Source organism: Saccoglossus kowalevskii, chromosome 14 (genome assembly GCF_978046115.1).
Source record: "Saccoglossus kowalevskii chromosome 14, keSacKowa6.1, whole genome shotgun sequence".
Taxonomy (NCBI): Eukaryota; Metazoa; Hemichordata; class Enteropneusta; family Harrimaniidae; genus Saccoglossus; species Saccoglossus kowalevskii.
In genome coordinates, this window is record NC_140654.1 from 6,880,068 (window position 1) to 6,898,408 (window position 18,341).

General features: G+C 33.5%; 1 protein-coding gene across 1 annotated transcript; it reads right to left on the minus strand.

Moving 5' to 3' along the window:
- Positions 1-2,683: 2,683 nt before the first annotated feature.
- LOC100372681 (thioredoxin domain-containing protein 5-like) lies at positions 2,684-17,691 on the minus strand. The gene is made up of 9 exons (XM_002737863.4): positions 17,464-17,691; positions 11,907-11,997; positions 11,365-11,423; positions 7,834-7,939; positions 7,066-7,269; positions 5,482-5,721; positions 4,849-4,925; positions 3,874-4,000; positions 2,684-2,891 (listed from the first exon to the last, which is right to left on the minus strand). Exons 1-9 carry the CDS (start codon positions 17,640-17,642, stop codon positions 2,769-2,771), a joined length of 1,206 nt encoding a protein of 401 aa, XP_002737909.1. The 5' UTR covers positions 17,643-17,691; the 3' UTR covers positions 2,684-2,768.
- Between the last annotated feature and the right edge of the window lie 650 nt (positions 17,692-18,341).

Here is an 18,341-nt window from a genome sequence, read left to right on the forward strand (position 1 = left end):
ATAGATATGATCCATGCCATTAGTCACTAGAATGTTTTCTACATATTTAGGCCAATTCAAAGCCAGTTTAACTTTGTTTTTATACTGAGTATTCATTTCTTTAAAAACTATTTTAGTCCATCTATTGTTTTTCATTTTCTGAAGTCTATCCAGGTATTGAATCCACACTTTATCTTGGATGTAATTCAAGTCTTCCCATCCTAAGTTCCCCAACACTGCAGGTCCTGCCACATTTCTGTTTACTTTGAATAAAAATTTCCCAAATTGGTACTGAATACTTTGTAATTTCTTTTTAAACTCTCTGCTATCCTGAAACCATATTCCACACCCATAATTCATTGATGGCATGACTATGCTATGCCATAACACATCACCATACTCAAATCGATTAAAACTGTTGTGTTGGTTAATTATTGATTTGCCATATGCTAAGATTGTCATTCCTTTTTTATAAACTTCAGTAAATTGTGTATGATCATTCAATGTTTTTGATATAGTTATGCCTAAATATTTGTACGTTTTACTTTCTTTTAATGTCAAGTTTCCTAGTTTCCAAATTGTGTCCTTTTTGTGGAGTTTCTTGCCAAAATACATTATCTGTGACTTGGATTGGTTATAACTGACTTTCCATTTACTAGCGAACTGAGCTGCTATATCAAGCATACTTTGAAGTTCACTTGCATCATTTGCTATTAAAGCTACATCATCTGCCCAAAAAAGTCCTGGAATTATTTGTGTTCCTATCCTCACCCCTAGTTTTGATTCAAATAACATTTTTGCAAATTCATTTATATAAATTGAGAAGAGTACGGGGCTTAAAACGCATCCTTGTTTTACACCTTCACTGGTTTCAAAGTATTCAGTCTCAATATCATTAAAATTGACCTTATTAAAAACATTCTCATACATGTCATCTATAATATTCCATAATTGTCCTTGTATTCCTGCTTTCTCGCAAACCATCCCTCCAAACTCTATCAAATGCTTTCGAGAAATCAAGAAATGCTACACAAGTAGATTTCTTTATTTCCTTAAGGACGCTATACCTTTGAGTGTAAACACATGATCCTCACATCTATCTTCCCTAAAACCTCCTTGAATTTCTCCCAGAATGTTATTTTCTTCAACAAATTTTCTTAACTTTGTTTCAATAACCTTACTGTAAATTTTTGAAACGGGAATTTAGAGTGATACCTCTGTAGTTGTTGAGGTCTTTTGTATCACCCTTTTTGTGGATTGGTTTTACAACACCCTCTTTCCAGCCATCAGGAATTTTGCTTTCTCTTAGAAAGGACTTAAAAAGTAGCGTTAATGTCTGTGGCAAGTACTTTTTCGACAATGCAGACAGGACAAACAATAAAGACCATCACAAAGACTTTCAGAACATATTTCTTTTATTTATTGTAAACTGGCCTGACAATGTTAACCAGCTTATTTATACCCAATCAATATATTAGTCTTTCCAGCTGTTGATTTGGTCTCAATGCACATTATACAATGTAAAATTCAAGAGTGGTACCTTTTTATAACACTAGAAATTGCACTTTAGTTTTCAACACCTCGTACATAGAAAATTATATCTCAATTTGGTACCAAAATATTTGTTGCAGCACTATTGATTTTATATAAAAGGTATTTTCATAAGCAAAACAAACCCAATTTTTAACAGTTTATATCATACTGCTGTGATCTTACTAGTGCACATTGCCTGCTAACTTTTCACCAACTGGTTAGTCTGTGGAGGCTTTCAGAAAGTAAGGTGTTAAAACGAGAACATTTCAATGTGGGTATTGTTCAAATGAAAACACTTCAGCGCTACTTGTTTTCAAATAATTCTATTTGGTTAGTGCCAAGATGAAACAGTTTATATCACGTTGGTGGAGACTTTAGAAGGCAAGGTGTTAAAATGAGAATTTCAATGTGGGTATTGTTCAAATGAAAACACTTCAGCGCTACTTGTTTTCAAATAATAATTCTATTTGGTTAGTGCCAAGATGAAACAGTTTATATCGCGTTGGTGGAGACTTTAGAAGGCAAGGTGTTAAAATGAGAATTTCAATGTGGGTAATGTTCAAATGAAAACACTTCAGCGCTACTTGTTTTCAAATAATTCTATTTGGTTAGTGCCAAGATGAAACAGTTTATATCGCGTTGGTGGAGACTTTAGAAGGCAAGGTGTTAAAATGAGAATTTCAATGTGGGTAATGTTCAAATGAAAACACTTCAGCGCTACTTGTTTTCAAATAATATTTCGATTTGGCTAGTGCTAAGAAAAAGCAAATGTATTTTAAACTTGATTTTAAAAAGTACACATTTGGCTTCTTTTCAGGGTTTTCTATGGTAATTCAGTTTCTAAAGCAAATTATACTAAAAATAGAGATTAAACAAAAAAAAAAACATTTCAACAGTCGCAACAAGAAATAACAGTAACGCAGAGTTGCATTTGTTTCATCCTTGTTCATGTAATACTGAGAAAACTGAATGACATGATATAAAAATGTGGCTGTACACATGCAGTCTAAAAAACAGCTAGGAAATAAGTGGTTTGACATAAATATATACCATGTTTATGACATATCACAAGTTTACTTATTTAGTATCAACAGTTTTGACTCAGTATTACTTGAAAAAACAATCTATACCTTTTTGAAGAAATAACGAAACAAAGCAAAAAGCTACAAAATTTGGGAGTTAAACAATTGTATTAAAAAAAAAAAATATTAAAAGAAATCTGTTTAACAGAAAATTAAAATATTGAAGGTGATGAATTACAACTCATCATGGGGGCGCTCTGTAATGTATTTGTACAGGGCATCCAATTCTCTTGCCTTGTTATAATCATCTACTTTCTTTCCATTGCTATAAAGAATTAGTGTTGGATATCCACGAACCTGGAATAGAAATAAACAGATCAGTTATTACATGCAATGACAATTTTTCCAAGCAACCTTTTGATGTAACATTTTTGATGTAACATTTTTGATGTAACATGGGTAGATTTTCCATTTTCTACATTTCGATTAACATTTTTGAAAGGGAACAAGCAAAGAATTGTGCAGCTTTTATTTTGTAAAATGCATGAAAAGTTGATTTTTGTGTTTTAAGCAGCGGCTCATTTTAATTCTGGATGTACCACACCTCTTATAACACTCAACTATGCAAATTATGTTCAGACAGCTCTTCTGTGATGTGCAATCTGATTTATTTTAGGTCATACAAGACCTAAACATGTTTTGCATAATTGGGCAGATGTAGTTATCTGATTATATTGAGATGGACACACGGAATAAAATAAAAACACTTTTTTTTGGAACATATCGTCAATCATGCTCTGCACGTTCGTAATTGATGGAAATTGAAAAAGCTTTACTAAGAATGTTATGCTATGCACATGATCACAAAAAATGAAATGTTTGTGCTTTATTTTATTTTATTTGCATTGATATCACTTTAGTTACATACACGCTCAGTATGGTTAGTGAAGCTTGTTTTGACCATTACTATTGGTACTAACTAATGCTATGCAACAAACAAATGTTGAACATGGCAGCCAATGACATTTCCATGCTTAATAATGTGCTGTCCACATTTGATGATAGGCAATTTCGATTAAGTAAGGGTATTCGGAAGCAGTATTCCTCTGTCGAAGATCGGCCGGTCAGTGTGAGCTACGAAATAAGGAAATTAGAGTTCAAAATCAAATCGTTCGATTTTTGCGGCAGACGTTCGACGCGCGTCTTTCATGCATCTCGTGAGATCTCGCAATTGTACGGAAAATCACCTATATGGAGCACATACTATACAGAATATTCACTGCCTTGTGCACCAGAACTCACAAACTACTGTCCAATGCTTTAAACAAATCCACATTACCTCTGCTTTTTTGCATACATCTTTATCTACAGTGCAATCAACTTTAGCAATCTTGATATTGGGTTTACTTGCAACTTTCTCAGCTAATTCTTCCCATGTTGGAGCAAGACGTTTACAATGGCCACACCTATAAACAAAACATGCTAATCGTAAGTTATTTGCAATTTTCTCAGCTAATTCTTCCCATGTTGGAGCAAGACGATCACAATCGTCGCACCTATAAACAGAACATGCTAATTGTAAGGAGCAATATTAAAAGGATCGAGTTAATCTCATTTTGTTTCTAGATTATTTATAATGGCCAATCTACCTACAAATTTCAGTTAATTTTTTATAACTTGTTGACACTGACACTTTCATTATGTCAGCAAAATCCCTCAATTCTAGTAGTCTGAAATTCTGTAAAGCTAATCAACAAGGACCAGTTTAATTATTTCATTTACAGGTCCATCGCAATATCTTCCTGATTATAGAACATTAACTACTAGTATGTAAACCTAATGGGTTATTTAAGGGGTTAGCATACGTTCGCTGGTTCAATTTTTTGGCCTCAATTTACAGACTGAAACATACATTTTACCCATACATGTTATATACCATAATAAAGATCTTTTTTCAAACTTTGAAAATATGGCAATTTTTTTAAATTATGTAAATACCAAGTCACGTGATCACAAGAATACGCGAAAATGGAGTAAAACGGTTAATGACGCAATTAATAATTTGCAGCACGACTGAATATATTTTTTTATGTAAATATTATAGAAGGGTGCTTCATATATAATGTTCTTCGTTTTTTTGCAACAAGTCAAGTCTACCTCTTTATTTCAAGGTTACAGCCAATACAGATTTTTTGGGTACATGTTTATCTACACAAAATTAACACAAGAGTTGAACCAAGATCAAAGTATTATAAATAGTAAGAGGAATTAGCCCAGTGAATGAAGCATTACCTTCAGCCAGACAATAACTTACCATGGTGCAAAGAATTTGACAAAGGTAAGGCCGGTTCCTATACCAGTTTCAAAAGAATCTTCACCAAGCGTTACAACCTATAAAACAGAATATACCGAATGATCATTCACAAATATAAACATTAAAAGGGGATTAGCTGTATTGTTGCAACACCAAATTAGTTAAATATAATTTAGATAATGTGCATATTATTCCACCTGATGATGTTATAGATTGTCGCTGTATTCAATAGTTTGGTTTACAGTGCACACAAACAAGATTCGTACGGAGACTTATTGGCGCTATCAAATGATCTGCTACAAAAACGATTTGCTATATTTTGTGGCAATCTTGCATTCTATGGTGCCACTTCATTTTATACTATTTAATTTTTGTTTATGCATGTACTATGGCTAAGTTGTCTGTTTTTAGAGTACAACATTATTGTGACTATACAAAGTAAGTTTTAAATTACACATACAAATCTCAGTTGCTTCAACCATGTCGGAGAACTTGATTGGGTTATTAGAACATTGGATTTTCAAGTTAGCTTGCAAGTTAGCCATATGAATTTAATTTGCGCTGATATTCAACCTACTGTTAACATTGTCATTAGGGGTAAATATATTACTGGCTTTGATACAAGTAATTTACCTTTGATGGTTTGTCTTCATCTTTTTTTACCTCTTGTTTTTCCTCTACCTTCTTAACCTTTTCAGGCTTAGGTGCTTCTTTACCAGATGCCTGCATTTTCTCAACATATGATTTCAAAGCATCCAAATCACGAGCTCCACCATATTTCTCTATTTTTTGACCATCTTTGATGAAAAGAAGTGTTGGGTATCCTCTTACCTCAAATTTATCGCACACCGGTTTCTCAGAAGTGCAATCAATCTGGAAATGCATTCATAACAAAATCTGGTTCATTTCTCTAAGAGATAAAACTTTGGTCACAAAATAAATCCAAAACTGTTTCCAGATTTTTATCAAATTTTGATAAAGATCTGTAGCAATCCTCGGGGCGGACATCCGGGCATTTTCACCGCCTGGCAACCCGCGGCGGTGAAAACAAAGGCCCAAAACTGGCAGAAAACGATACTTGGGGATGGTTGTTGAGACTCCTCTGAACAGTGTAACAAGATTAGCCCTACGAGTGTAACATATATAAATTTGGTTGTTCAGGATTACTTCAAAGTTGAGTTTGTGTTGTTTTCTCAAATTTTCACCGGCTCGACCGGCGTTCCACAGCAGCGCACAAAGAGCCCATAGAAATGCATGTTACAGTGGTGCGCGTCTTAGCAACGTGGAACGTCTGTGACGTAGCTCCGCCCCCGAGGATAGGAAATTATGTACATTTCGTCCAAAATTTAAAATACATAAAACCAGGCAAAATCTGGGAGGAAAAAAATGGTTAAATATAATGGAAATTACATTGGGAATTCAGTACAGTAAACAAACAAAAAATTGAAGTAGGTCTGCCACCAAAACTGGGAACATCAACCTTGTGAGAAACAATTTGGTCTAAACAATGACAGAAACACACTTTTCTGTTGCATAATAACATTTCCAAGATGAAAATTTCATAATTTCCAGTTATTGTTTAAATACCCAAAGTTGGCCTCCAAAACACTACTACTAATCTAACCCATGTTTTTGGATAGTATTCCCAAAAAAGTTGGTCTAGGACTGTACTGTGAGAAGGGATAACTATTTGAGTGGACATCAAGTATAAACAAAAAAAACATTTACCACTATTTAAATAAAATATCTGAGTACTAAAATTACAAAAATATGGAACCCAATATTACCTAGTAGTAATAATATCTATATTTATTGCTTTAAAAAGTAAACATTAGTCACAAAACAACTGAAGTTTAATTATTGAATCAGAGTTTGAATAAGATTGGATAAATTTGTTGAGTAACAAGAAAGAAAAAAATACTGTAAAACATGTTGAAAAAGCAGCATGCAATTTTAGCGAATTGTGGTAAAGTGACGTAATAGCGAAATGTTGATTTAGCGAATCTTTCTTGTCATTGTTTATTTCTTTGTTTGGCGGCCATTTTGAATTGATAATAAAGTCATTAGCGACATCTTGAATTAGCGAATTAGTTCTCTCGCTAAATTCGTGAAAAAGACGTGCTCGCGAATGTAAAATCACTAACATTTTTCCAATGCATATACCTATCCTTTCATCTATGACTTGGGCAGGTATTCTGAATTGTCAATTAGACTTACCTTATTGATAGTCACTTTGCCGTCTGAGTCTTTTGCAAGTTCCTCCCAGGTTGGAGCAAGACGTTTACAGTGACCACACCAAGGAGCATAAAATTTTACAAAGTGGCTACCTTTTGCTACATGTTTGTCAAAGTTACCAGCGTTCAACTCGTATAAACCATCTTTAGCTTCTGGTGGTCCAGTGGCTGCCACCTCAGGTTCTTCCTAAAGACCAACAATAAACAATGCAAATACATTTTAGACACAGTGAAAAATATGGTTGGGTTTCTTGACCAATTATCAAATATTGGCTACTTGAGAAAACACACGAAGACGAACAGAATGAAAGAAAGATTTTTCAGATTCAGTAGCAAATTGAAAGATATTATAACGGACTATTCTGCAATTTATAACTTCAGTAAATAATGCACATTTTCTGTACATCAAACTTTATGCTTCTGTGACAAATGGGTGGCACAAAGGCCATTCATATAGTTTTAATTCATAACAATGCAGCCAGCCGATACCCATGCAAAGTCATATCAAGTTAAATTAAGCACACTCAATATTTTCTCCTTTTACACTTATTGTACCACTAGACTAGACGAGGTTCAATAACAGCCATTAAGATACGCTAGCTCTATTAGATGCTATTATAGGAAGTAAAGCAAATGACCAACACTGAATATACACAACAGGGTAAATACTAGGTTAAATCAAATTAAATCTGCATCGAATTGCATAGCTATACATCGCGTCATCCTCTTGTTTGAATTCCAACACACGCACCTTAGTAGAAGGATCCAAAGTTTCTTTCATGAATTTCTCCAATGTTTCTGCATCACGCTTGCCCTGGTATTTTACCGCCTCTTCACCTGGTCTAAAAAACTTTAATCTATATCAGACAAAAAAAAATATATTTATAATACGATTCCAGGACTGACTGATTTTGATAAAATGGCCCAGGCAGATAAAGTCTTTTATGTACAACTATACTAAGGGACGACATCAAAAGATCGATGTCTGATAAAAAACTTAATTCTTTTAGGTTTTTTCCCAAAACCCTCCCACTGAAACATAATTGATAATCTGACAGTAGTATGGCAGAGCAGTTGGTTGTAATAATGAAGCGGAATATACGCATGCGCAAACTACTTTCTGGGTTCTGCGGATGCTCTCGGTCCATGCCCTGAAATTGACCTCATTTGACGCACATATTTACACTCTGACCAAACCATTTTCTCGTCTTGGATGTGTTTTTTTTTCATTTTCTGTTATTTTTGTCTATGATTGGATAGAAAAAAAAAAACTACAAATACTCCAAGGTTTTTTTTTTTTAAATAAAATCGTTTTTAGTAGAATGGAAATTTGTTGAGGCTGCTCTGTTCATTTTTAATATATAACCGCTGGTGTAGATGAACCTAAACTGTATACCTGACAAACTATGCAAATCCCATTTCAAGTCTCAAAGGAAATTCAACAACTGATCTGAACTTGATCATGATACAGGATACTTTCTAGAGCAACAGCCTGTTTTAGCAGGGAATCCGTAAGTAGGTAAATTCCATCACAAGTAGCTAATATGTAACATCTAGAAAATGATTTTTGGTAAACTAAATTATTTGGTGCATGTCCCAAAGCAGTTACCATACAATGTGCCTTAAACAGAACACAGTATCTGTAGGTTCACAGGCAGTACAAGGTATATATAGGTGCACTAGCAGTGCAGTGCAGTGAGCCCTCGCAGTCTGAAATGAATGTGCACTGTGTCAGGCACTGTTGTATGTAATTTTAAGTGAGCAGTACAAATTCTAACCACAAAGCATTCATCTAGTTTGTACTTTACAATCTTACAAGTCTCAAAAAGCAATGTTTTGACAGATGTGAACAACCAGGTAGAATGGACAGTATAGTAAGTAATGTCTGTCAGCATTATTGTTAGACTTGCCCACAATCTTATTGATTTTTAGATTCTTATTTATTAATTCAATTAACTTGATTTTTAATGCTAACTTAAAAATACTCACTTAGCATTCACATGTATTTAGTTTTGCTGATATTATTTATTAGATAAAATAGCAAAATTATAACCGAGTGAATAAAAAAAATGTATTTATTTACTTTTTGTATCAAGGGAAAGGATTGAGGAACAATACAATTCTTGGGGGCGGACATCCGGGCATTTTCAGCGCATGGCAACCATCACGGTGGAAACAAAAGCCGAAAACTCTCAGAAAACGGTACTTTGGAATACATTGTTGAGACTCCCCTGAACAAGATTAGCCCTGTGTGTGTAACGCACATCGATTTGATTGTTCAGGATTACTTCAAAGTTGAGTTCCTGTTTTCTCAAATTTTCACCGGATCATCGCTTGAGGTTCCTTAGCAGCACGCTCAGAGCCCATAGGAATACGTGGTACAGTGGTGTGCGACTTAGCAACTTGGAAATTCTTATGACATAGCTTTGCCCGAGGATACAATCCTTTATAGGAGTGATTAGCGCCCTCTACAGTTAGAATATTGCTAGCATAAAATATACCAGTATATCTGGTGATTTCACTATTTGTATATAGTTTTTTTACACAGGTTTATTTATATACAAAACAAGATGCAAATAATGTGTAGTGTACATGCATTGCACAAAGGACACTGCGAAAGTTATGCTGTACAAAAATGTACATTTTTGTGAAAAATGTGTACTTCTAATTTCTAGTTGAAATAAATGTAATCAACCTGGAGCTAACACCAACTTCTATATATATGCACACACAAATTATTAACACTTTACTGATTCTAAGGATTAACAGAAATGTTTTTTTAAATTTTTGCAATTTCTATGCAGATTTTTAAACAAGTCAGATGGCATATTATAAAAAAAAACAAGTTATTGTCAACACCAATAAATCCACCCTATAATTTAAAAAATCAAAACATGGGGGGAAAAAAAGGAGGCAGTTTGGTAAATTATTATAGTGAGGAATACAGTGTAGAATTTAACACACTGTGCAAGATTTGAGTTTATAAATTAAATTACCACAACCGACCTGGTTCTACCAACAAGTACATGTATTGCAGGAAGTACACATAAGACTTGTCGTTTAGGTAACAGACAGTAGGTCCAAAAATATTATTAGATAAGCGTTGGTACTTTACATTCTAATCTACTAAAGTTTGATGAAAATTCATTGGCAATTGTAAAAATTACAATCAACTATTCATATTATGGTATCCATATTAGGCACATGCATTTTCATTGAGGTCACAAGACCATATATGGTCATTAAATATGTTGATTAGATCATGTGTCTTCAAAATTGCTCTGGTTAAGTCTATTTGCTACAGATATGGTATACATTTTTAATGAGGTCACATGACCACATGGTGATTAAATACGTTCTAGGGTGCAATGTCTTAAATACAACACTGAATATTTATATCTGCAATAGTACTGATACAACTCTGGACATACATACACACAAACAGACGCTGCTAACCAATATATCCCCAACCAGCAATATGCTAAGGGATAATAAGATAGATATCTACACATCTTTGCAGTTAAGGGTCTTGAGCAACCACCTGTACTCAAAAGCATGAACTTCTACTAAAATGCTGTAACCTATGCATGAAATTTGTACACATGCTATACGCAACATGGAAACCATACCTCAAAGAATATCATAACCCTAACCCTACATCATCATCGTGGAAGGTGTAAACAGTTAATGCTGACTAACAGGGCTCTTGTGACGCTTGGTAGGCTAATCCCCCACTAAGTGGATAACTTGGATTACAGAAAAACAGACTGCCGAATTCAGAACAAAAACTAAAAGTAATGGGGCCTCAGATGAAGATGGCGAGTAAAAGCCGCAAGGAAGCTGGTCGGTAGAATGTCCTAAATACCAAAGAGTCTATTAAATTTGGAACACTAATGGGATTAGTGACAAAGCTCTGGGAACAAGCAAAATAGCTACCTCACACAAATCAGCTGAAGAAAAGAGAATTGACTTGGATTTGTCCTACACTGAATAAAGCATTGTAATGGAATCCACAGGGGAAAAGAAATAGAGGAAGGCCAAGAAATACCTGGCATAGAATATGGGAACAGGAAATAAAAAAGATGGGGCACAACTGGCACACAATCACCAGATTAGCCCAGAGAAGAAGACAGTGGAAGGAAACTTAACATGGGAACCATATATCAAGATCAATGTTGTGCAGCAACTGTACGATTCCAGCGGCGTACTGCTAATCAGTGACGCACAAATGGGTAAGCGGCCACACTGCGGGAAAATAAATATAAATACAGAATACACTTACGTAGGATAGCCTGTAACTCCATATTCAGAACACAGTGCAGTTTCCACTGTGCAATCAACCTAAATGTACAGAAGAGATATAATTACACACGCCTAAGAATGCACATATTGAAATCCGCACAAGTATATGATCTCAAACAGAAATGCCATTGGCCAGAAAAATCTTGAGAGAACAGTAAAAGTATTATAGAGTTTATGCAATTTACAAGTACTAACATATAAACTACTGTAGAATCTGTATTAGAAGCCGCGGCTTCTATTAAAATGGTACAATGCAATAGAGGGGATGTGGCTTCTATTAGAGCACCTACACATAATGATGAATCTTTGGTTCTCTATTATTCAAAATAAATTGGTGCGACTTCTATTAGGGATGTGGCTACTAATACAGATTTTATGGGGTACTATCAGATTTGGATTCAAACCATCCTTTTAATCGTTTGAACATTTGAAACTGGCATTATTGTAAAAATAGGCACTCGCAGTCAAGACATTTCAGCATTGTAAACTGTTTTGGTGATTTTGTTAAGTGCATGTACATACCTTGCCCAAATTAACTTCACTATCTTCATTATTGTTGTACTTTTCAGCAAGTTCATTCCATGTTGGCTGTAGTCGTTTGCAATGACCGCACCTGGAACACAATAAAAACATTAATTGTTAATTCAATTTCATTCAAAACAGCCACAAGAATCCTCACTGGTAATTGACAACAATAGTACATATGCATGAAAACGCGAATTTTTCTATTATTGTACTAGGATGAAATAGTATTGATATAGATGTACCAGCAATTGTTTTTGACCTCATTCTATTTTTGATTTCAAAAATCATAAATACGAGTTTTATTCAGAATGCCTCCTTTGGTTTCTATGCCACTGCTTGTTAACCACCTGTCTGGTTCCTGTATTCATCCAGGAACAATAGTAAGGACAAATGGTTGTATTTGTGAACATACAAAATACATTTGTGTATCAATATTTACACATGATTTCAGTTTTAGCATGCAGATCGTTGAATTCTGATTTAAAAATGCACTTTTCTTTTATATTGTAATGCAGTTACCAGTAAGTTTTTAGTTCAACAAATCAAACATGTTTGTTCTCTCATCTCTGGGGGCCTAGTCTAACAATGTTATTCAATAGACAGTTTTTCCATTTTCAAATACATTTAGAAAAAATTATTGAAGATACATATTTTTATTTTGAAAAGCGTACACGAATCTAGCTGAAAATGTCATAATGCAAAATAATTTTTCCCATTTTCCAAGTGATTTAACAGGTTGATAATTGGCCAAAAAAAACAATGTAGTATAATCCACCATGGCTACATGCAAGCCTATTTTATTTTCATGGAAATTCTCCATCCACAGAAATAATTTTGGTTCATTTACTTAATTTGATGTAGTGGTTTTCCGGAACATCACTGTAAGAAAACTGTTACGACTAACTTGCAATTGGTGGTAATTTTTTCATAATCTCAAATCTGTATTAAAGACAGGACTGTTATATAAAATACTTGTTAAAAGTTGGTCCATTGGGGCAAAAAAAAGGAAGAAAACTAAAATAAAGCCATTTCTGACTACTAATATATTGATTTTTTTCAGCCTAACCATAATCAACCTGAAACTGAGTAAGGAGGGCATTCTAGTGATCTATCATACATGGAAAACAAAATATAATTCCCTATCCTAGATAGAAGAAGCAATATGATTGGCTGAACATTTCTCTATTTTAACTGTGGCGGCGCAACTAACCTGCATCATTTCTTTTATAAGATACTAGTATGTGGTGGTAGTAAGCAGAAACATTGTACGTTAAAAAATTCAAAATGGCGTTGATATTCTCCCCCTATTTTCATTTGCATTTTTTTTTTTAAATGCATTTATTCATTTTTGTCAAGTATCTTTGTGACAGTACACGTTTGGCATGCATATAGTACACTGGAGGCTGTCATTTAAGCGGATCTTCATTCAGATTTAGATAATTCTGATTCCTCCATATGGTGGTCAGCTTAATACTAAACTGCCAAAGGCGTGATAATGGGAATTATTTTCCCTCAATTTACCCGTCAGTGTATTATTTCACACTGTTTTTCTAATTTTTTTTATCCTGATAATTACTGTGGTAAATTGGAGACCAATGTAAAACTTGTTTTTAATATTCATAATTTTACTGGTCAACAAGCCTTGAATAGAATACAAGAAATGACCTACACTGGCTGTTGCATTTTTTTCATTCATCAATCGGAATTAATGTGCAGTTATTAATATCAACACAGTCCTGCGAACACAGTGAAAACCAAGCTATTCATTATTTTTTTTATGATGACTTTATTTACATGTAATTATTTTTTTTATAAAGGCTTTTTTAATTAATTATTGTCAAATATTACTTGATCATCAAACTAGTCAGACTTGGTGTGATCTACCAGAAACAAAACTAGCATAATTTGGAAATGAAATACCCAAATAGTGCCTTGGGGTAAGCCTTCAGGAAATGCTCATCTTGTACACCATATGGTCAAAAAACACCCATGTGTTTCCATACTGTACAACAGTTATTAATGCAGCTACATGTATGCCTAAAACGCACATGTACATACGTCTCTTGTAATTATGCAAGTCTGTGGTAGGGAGGCAGGGCTTAATAACACAATGTAATTAGAATCGACCATATGTATTACCACCATCTCTGATTCAATTTATATATTTAAATTAGTTGCACTATAATGATTGACTGGGAAATTGAAACCTGGCTACACAATAAACATGAAAAATTGAGATATAATAATTAATAAATGAATATAATTTTTGCATGGCCTTGTGTATACAATTTTTTTTAATTTATTGCGAATGTATTGAAAGAATGCAAGGTTGAGTTACAAAAGTAATCGTTTTTAATGTCATTTTTTCAACACAGAATTTTGATGCAAAATTTTGCATCAAATTTTCTAATGTACATTTCTATAATTTCGTCATTAATTTTAAACATAATTTCTCTCTAGAAAAAATGCTGGTTTATTTTTTGAATGGTTAAGCACTTTATGCTGAAGTCGATTTTTAATCATATTAATTGGAATATCTTGTGAAGTAGCGTGCCTAGAAAGAGCATAAATTCTATGTGATAGGGCAATACACAAGTTTATTAATTTAAAAAGCAAAATCAACTTGTCAAATTTTACAAACATCTCGCATAGCTTTTTTTTCATATTTTCTCAATATACACCAATACTTACTGAATAGTAACAAAATTACAAAATTATGTACTTTTGGTTCAAAATTAACAAAACTTGTTAAACAATAAATTTAAATATGCAAAATACTAGACTAAAATTTTGAAAGAGAAAATTTGTTTTGAAAGATCCAGAATCCTAGCACAAAAAAATGTAGAAATAAAAATTTGAGAACTTATTTTCATGCAAGAACTGCAGATTATTAACAAAACCCGAGGCTGTGTAAATCCAACAAGGGTTTAGCAAAGCTGGACGTACGTTAGCATATTTTTAATAACTACATAATCTGAAATACTCATCCACTGAATATATTAATTGCTCCTATTCACCAATATGGTTGCAGTGAAACTCAATAATACTGTCGGATTATAACAATTCAGTAAGCTTCACTAAGTATTCAAAAAGTCCAAGAATAACAATTATTCATTAGATTAAAGAACTCAATTAGAGATCTTACAGGGAATGAAATCATGTGAAAATAGTTTACTGTTTTTTAAAGCGTATCGAGAAAAGCAGTTTTTGTTATCCCATGGAATAGAGCACTTCTCCCCCAACATAATAGCACATGCTATGAGCAGTCAGTAGAGTTATAAAACTTCACACCCTCTGTACGCCAATGTACCACACAGGTACAAATATATAGTGTAAAATACTTTATTTTCGCTTGGAATTAATTTTCGCTACTATTGCTGAAGGAATGATTCAGTGTAAATAAAATCCAGCGAATATACAGTTATTCCAATATTTTACATTCAACTTGCCAAAAATTAGTGAAAATATATTCCACACAAAATGTCCACAAATTTTTTTCAGTGAAAATTAATTTCAGCTAAAATAAATTTTTTTACAGTACTACTTTCAATTGTTTTTAGTTCATAACATTAAAAACATAAATGTAACTGGATTTCCAGTTTTCATGAGTTGAAATCTGTCTCACTATTTTTTTTTTTATATTCAATTTTACTTGGTTAAAGTACTCACTGAAAATGTTTTATTCAAAGCTTAGGTAGGTGACCAAAAGAACCCATTCACACACTCTTTGTAATACAGTAAAAAGGCACAGGAACACATGTATTCAAAACTGTTATATTAAAAGGCATGTTTCCACTTGTTTTGATAAACATAATTGTCATTTATTCTTAGCTTTGTACAAGTTACCAAATAAGAATATAAACCACACCCTTTTTAGTACAGCAGTTTTCAATGTGTTATAGGTATTATTGCACTACAGGGATAAATCTACTTTTCTACAATTTTGATATATCATAAGGAAAAATATTTTATGAGTAATATTTGCAATGAATGTAAATCTGAATTCATACATGTACTGGTAGTATTAACTTATAGTAATTATAGACTAAAAATGTGCACTATTGACTTGATGTAACATTCTCACTAATTTGTGTGCATAGCAACTGTGAATATATTTACCCGGTAATAGTAAAACAATGAGTTCTAAGAATTGGATGTAATATAGTGCAGAATAGGCTAATCAGCGTTACTAAATAAACAAATTAAAAACTGAAAAGTTTCACTTTTACGATAATCAGCAATTACAATAAATTGATTAAAACAGTTCTGCAATTATTTACATAGTAAGCAAATTAGCTATTTATTTTGCAGATTTGTACCAAAAACTACTAGTTCATGCATAATCAGCATGGATCAATTTTATTTATTGTTTTGATTTTTTTTCTGCAAAGATATTTAGAAAAAATATCAAGTTTTCCTTACCTCCTCCACCACTCTGCCTTTTTTGAAAATATGTTGTTTCCTTTTTTTATTAAAATACTGTGGAATACTTTATTCTCGCTGAAAGGGCTTTTTGGGCATTTTGTATGGAATTTATTTTTACTGATTTTTGATGAGTTTAATGTGAAATATATTCGCTGGATTCTATTTTCACTGAATCATCCCTTCAGCGAAAATAGCGAAAATAAATTCCAAGCGAAAGTAAAGTATTTTACAGTAGGTTAGCTACCAAAGAAGAACAAAATTACTATAATATAATCTTTTGCACTTTGGTATTTTGGAAAACTACAGGTAAGGTCAATAACAATGCAGTCATCGATGCTGGATTTAAATCTCTTCACACGCAACTCCATCCATCCAAATGCACATTTGTGTGTGATCATGTTTTCTTTTCATTATATATTATTTGTGAGCTACAAACCCAAATTAGGACTGTTAAATTTAATTGTGCAGTAGACATGCCACAATATCAGGGAGTTCTAACAAAGCTATGTAACCTACCATATGGTATGTAACTCGGCACAAGGCAAAGCTAAATGATTGGATTAATTTAAATACAATTTAAAAATACTGGAAAACATACAAAACAGAATGGGCTTATGTTTATTTTTCTCAACAACTGTTCGAAGTGAATAGGCGATACACAGTTTGACACTGTTAATCGAAAGCACGTCCAGACCTAACAAGGACAATTATGTTGCCATTACGTTGTTTGAACCATTAGGAGGTACCGATTTAAATGTTGACTCTAGTATAGTACAAATGTCCACACTTTGAAATGACTATGTATTCAATACAAATGGAAACTTGTAGTAACCAGCAACCAATGTTCGAATGCCACGTTGCATTCGACTATTCACCGTACCTGGCCCTAACAAAACAACCGTTCAAGTCGACTGTGCTAGCAGTTTTCAAGAAAACTGCAGGTATTAAAAAGGCCAGATTTTTCAAACAGAAAAAAAATTATTTCTTCACGTTAGCATCAAACAACAACGTAGTTGATAATACAATATAAAAGACGGAATGTTGACAAAATATTGGTTGTACAAAAACTTTTGGAGACCAAAATACCAGGCACTACTAGAGCTGTAGGCGTACAGGTAACTCTACTTACCACGGTGCGAAAAACATGATGAAATGAGCCTTATCTTTCACAGCCTTCGCAAACATTTCAGCGTCGAGAACATATTTCTGTTCGTCGTCAGGTTTGACAAGAGATATCGAAATAAACAGAAAACACAGTGCTATTTGGACTAAGCGACGAAACACACCACTCTGCACCATGGCTGCCATGTTGAAAAGAAAGCGGTAGGGGTTGGTTGTTTCTTTCCTCCAGGACGAACTGAGAAACCCACGAGATGATTGTGCATTTTTATGCGCGGGTCGGACTGTTCCAATATTCATTTGTAGGGGAGGGCCAAATTACGCCGATTTGGCAATATAATTCCCAAATTTAGTATATCAATGAAATATAAATAATCAAAAGTATAAGCAATTTAAAATCACAACATGCATAATATTGCAGATAAGTTTTACATGAAAGCACAAATTAAATAAGTATAGTAGGTACAGTAGCCCGGCTTGCACACCCTCAGTTAAATTATGATAATTCGCCTTTTGATTTTACATTTTTTTCTGATTATATCCTATTCTTCATAGCCACGTGGACCGGACCACCTTTCTTTTAATATGGATATTTATCGGTAATAAATAATGTACACCAGGTACATGTGCAACTTTTGAATATATATATTTTTTGTCAAATATATTCCGCATTGGTATTACATCATCCGGCAAATATGGATACAAATCAAAACGGCCAAACCCCGTTGTACATCGCCCGGTTCTGTTATATTCATACATCCCCGTGTGATGGGATACAGGTGGATGTAAAATAACCGCAGTAATTGGAATATGGATTCCATCGTTGACGGATATTTCATTTGCATTATTTTGAGGAGAAGGGAATATGTTTATTATAAGAGATTATTT

What these genes read in the sequence shown, in the direction of transcription:
- LOC100372681 (XM_002737863.4), bottom strand. Translation starts at nt 17,642, where the DNA reads ATGGCAGCCATGGTGCAGAGTGGTGTGTTTCGTCGCTTAGTCCAAATA. An exon ending in GTGAAGTTAATTTGGGCAAG is followed by an intron (nt 11,424 to 11,906) that starts GTATGTACATGC and finishes CTGTACATTTAG; the next exon opens with GTTGATTGCACAGTGGAAAC. An exon ending in CTTTGGATCCTTCTACTAAG is followed by an intron (nt 7,270 to 7,833) that starts GTGCGTGTGTTG and finishes GTTGGTCTTTAG; the next exon opens with GAAGAACCTGAGGTGGCAGC.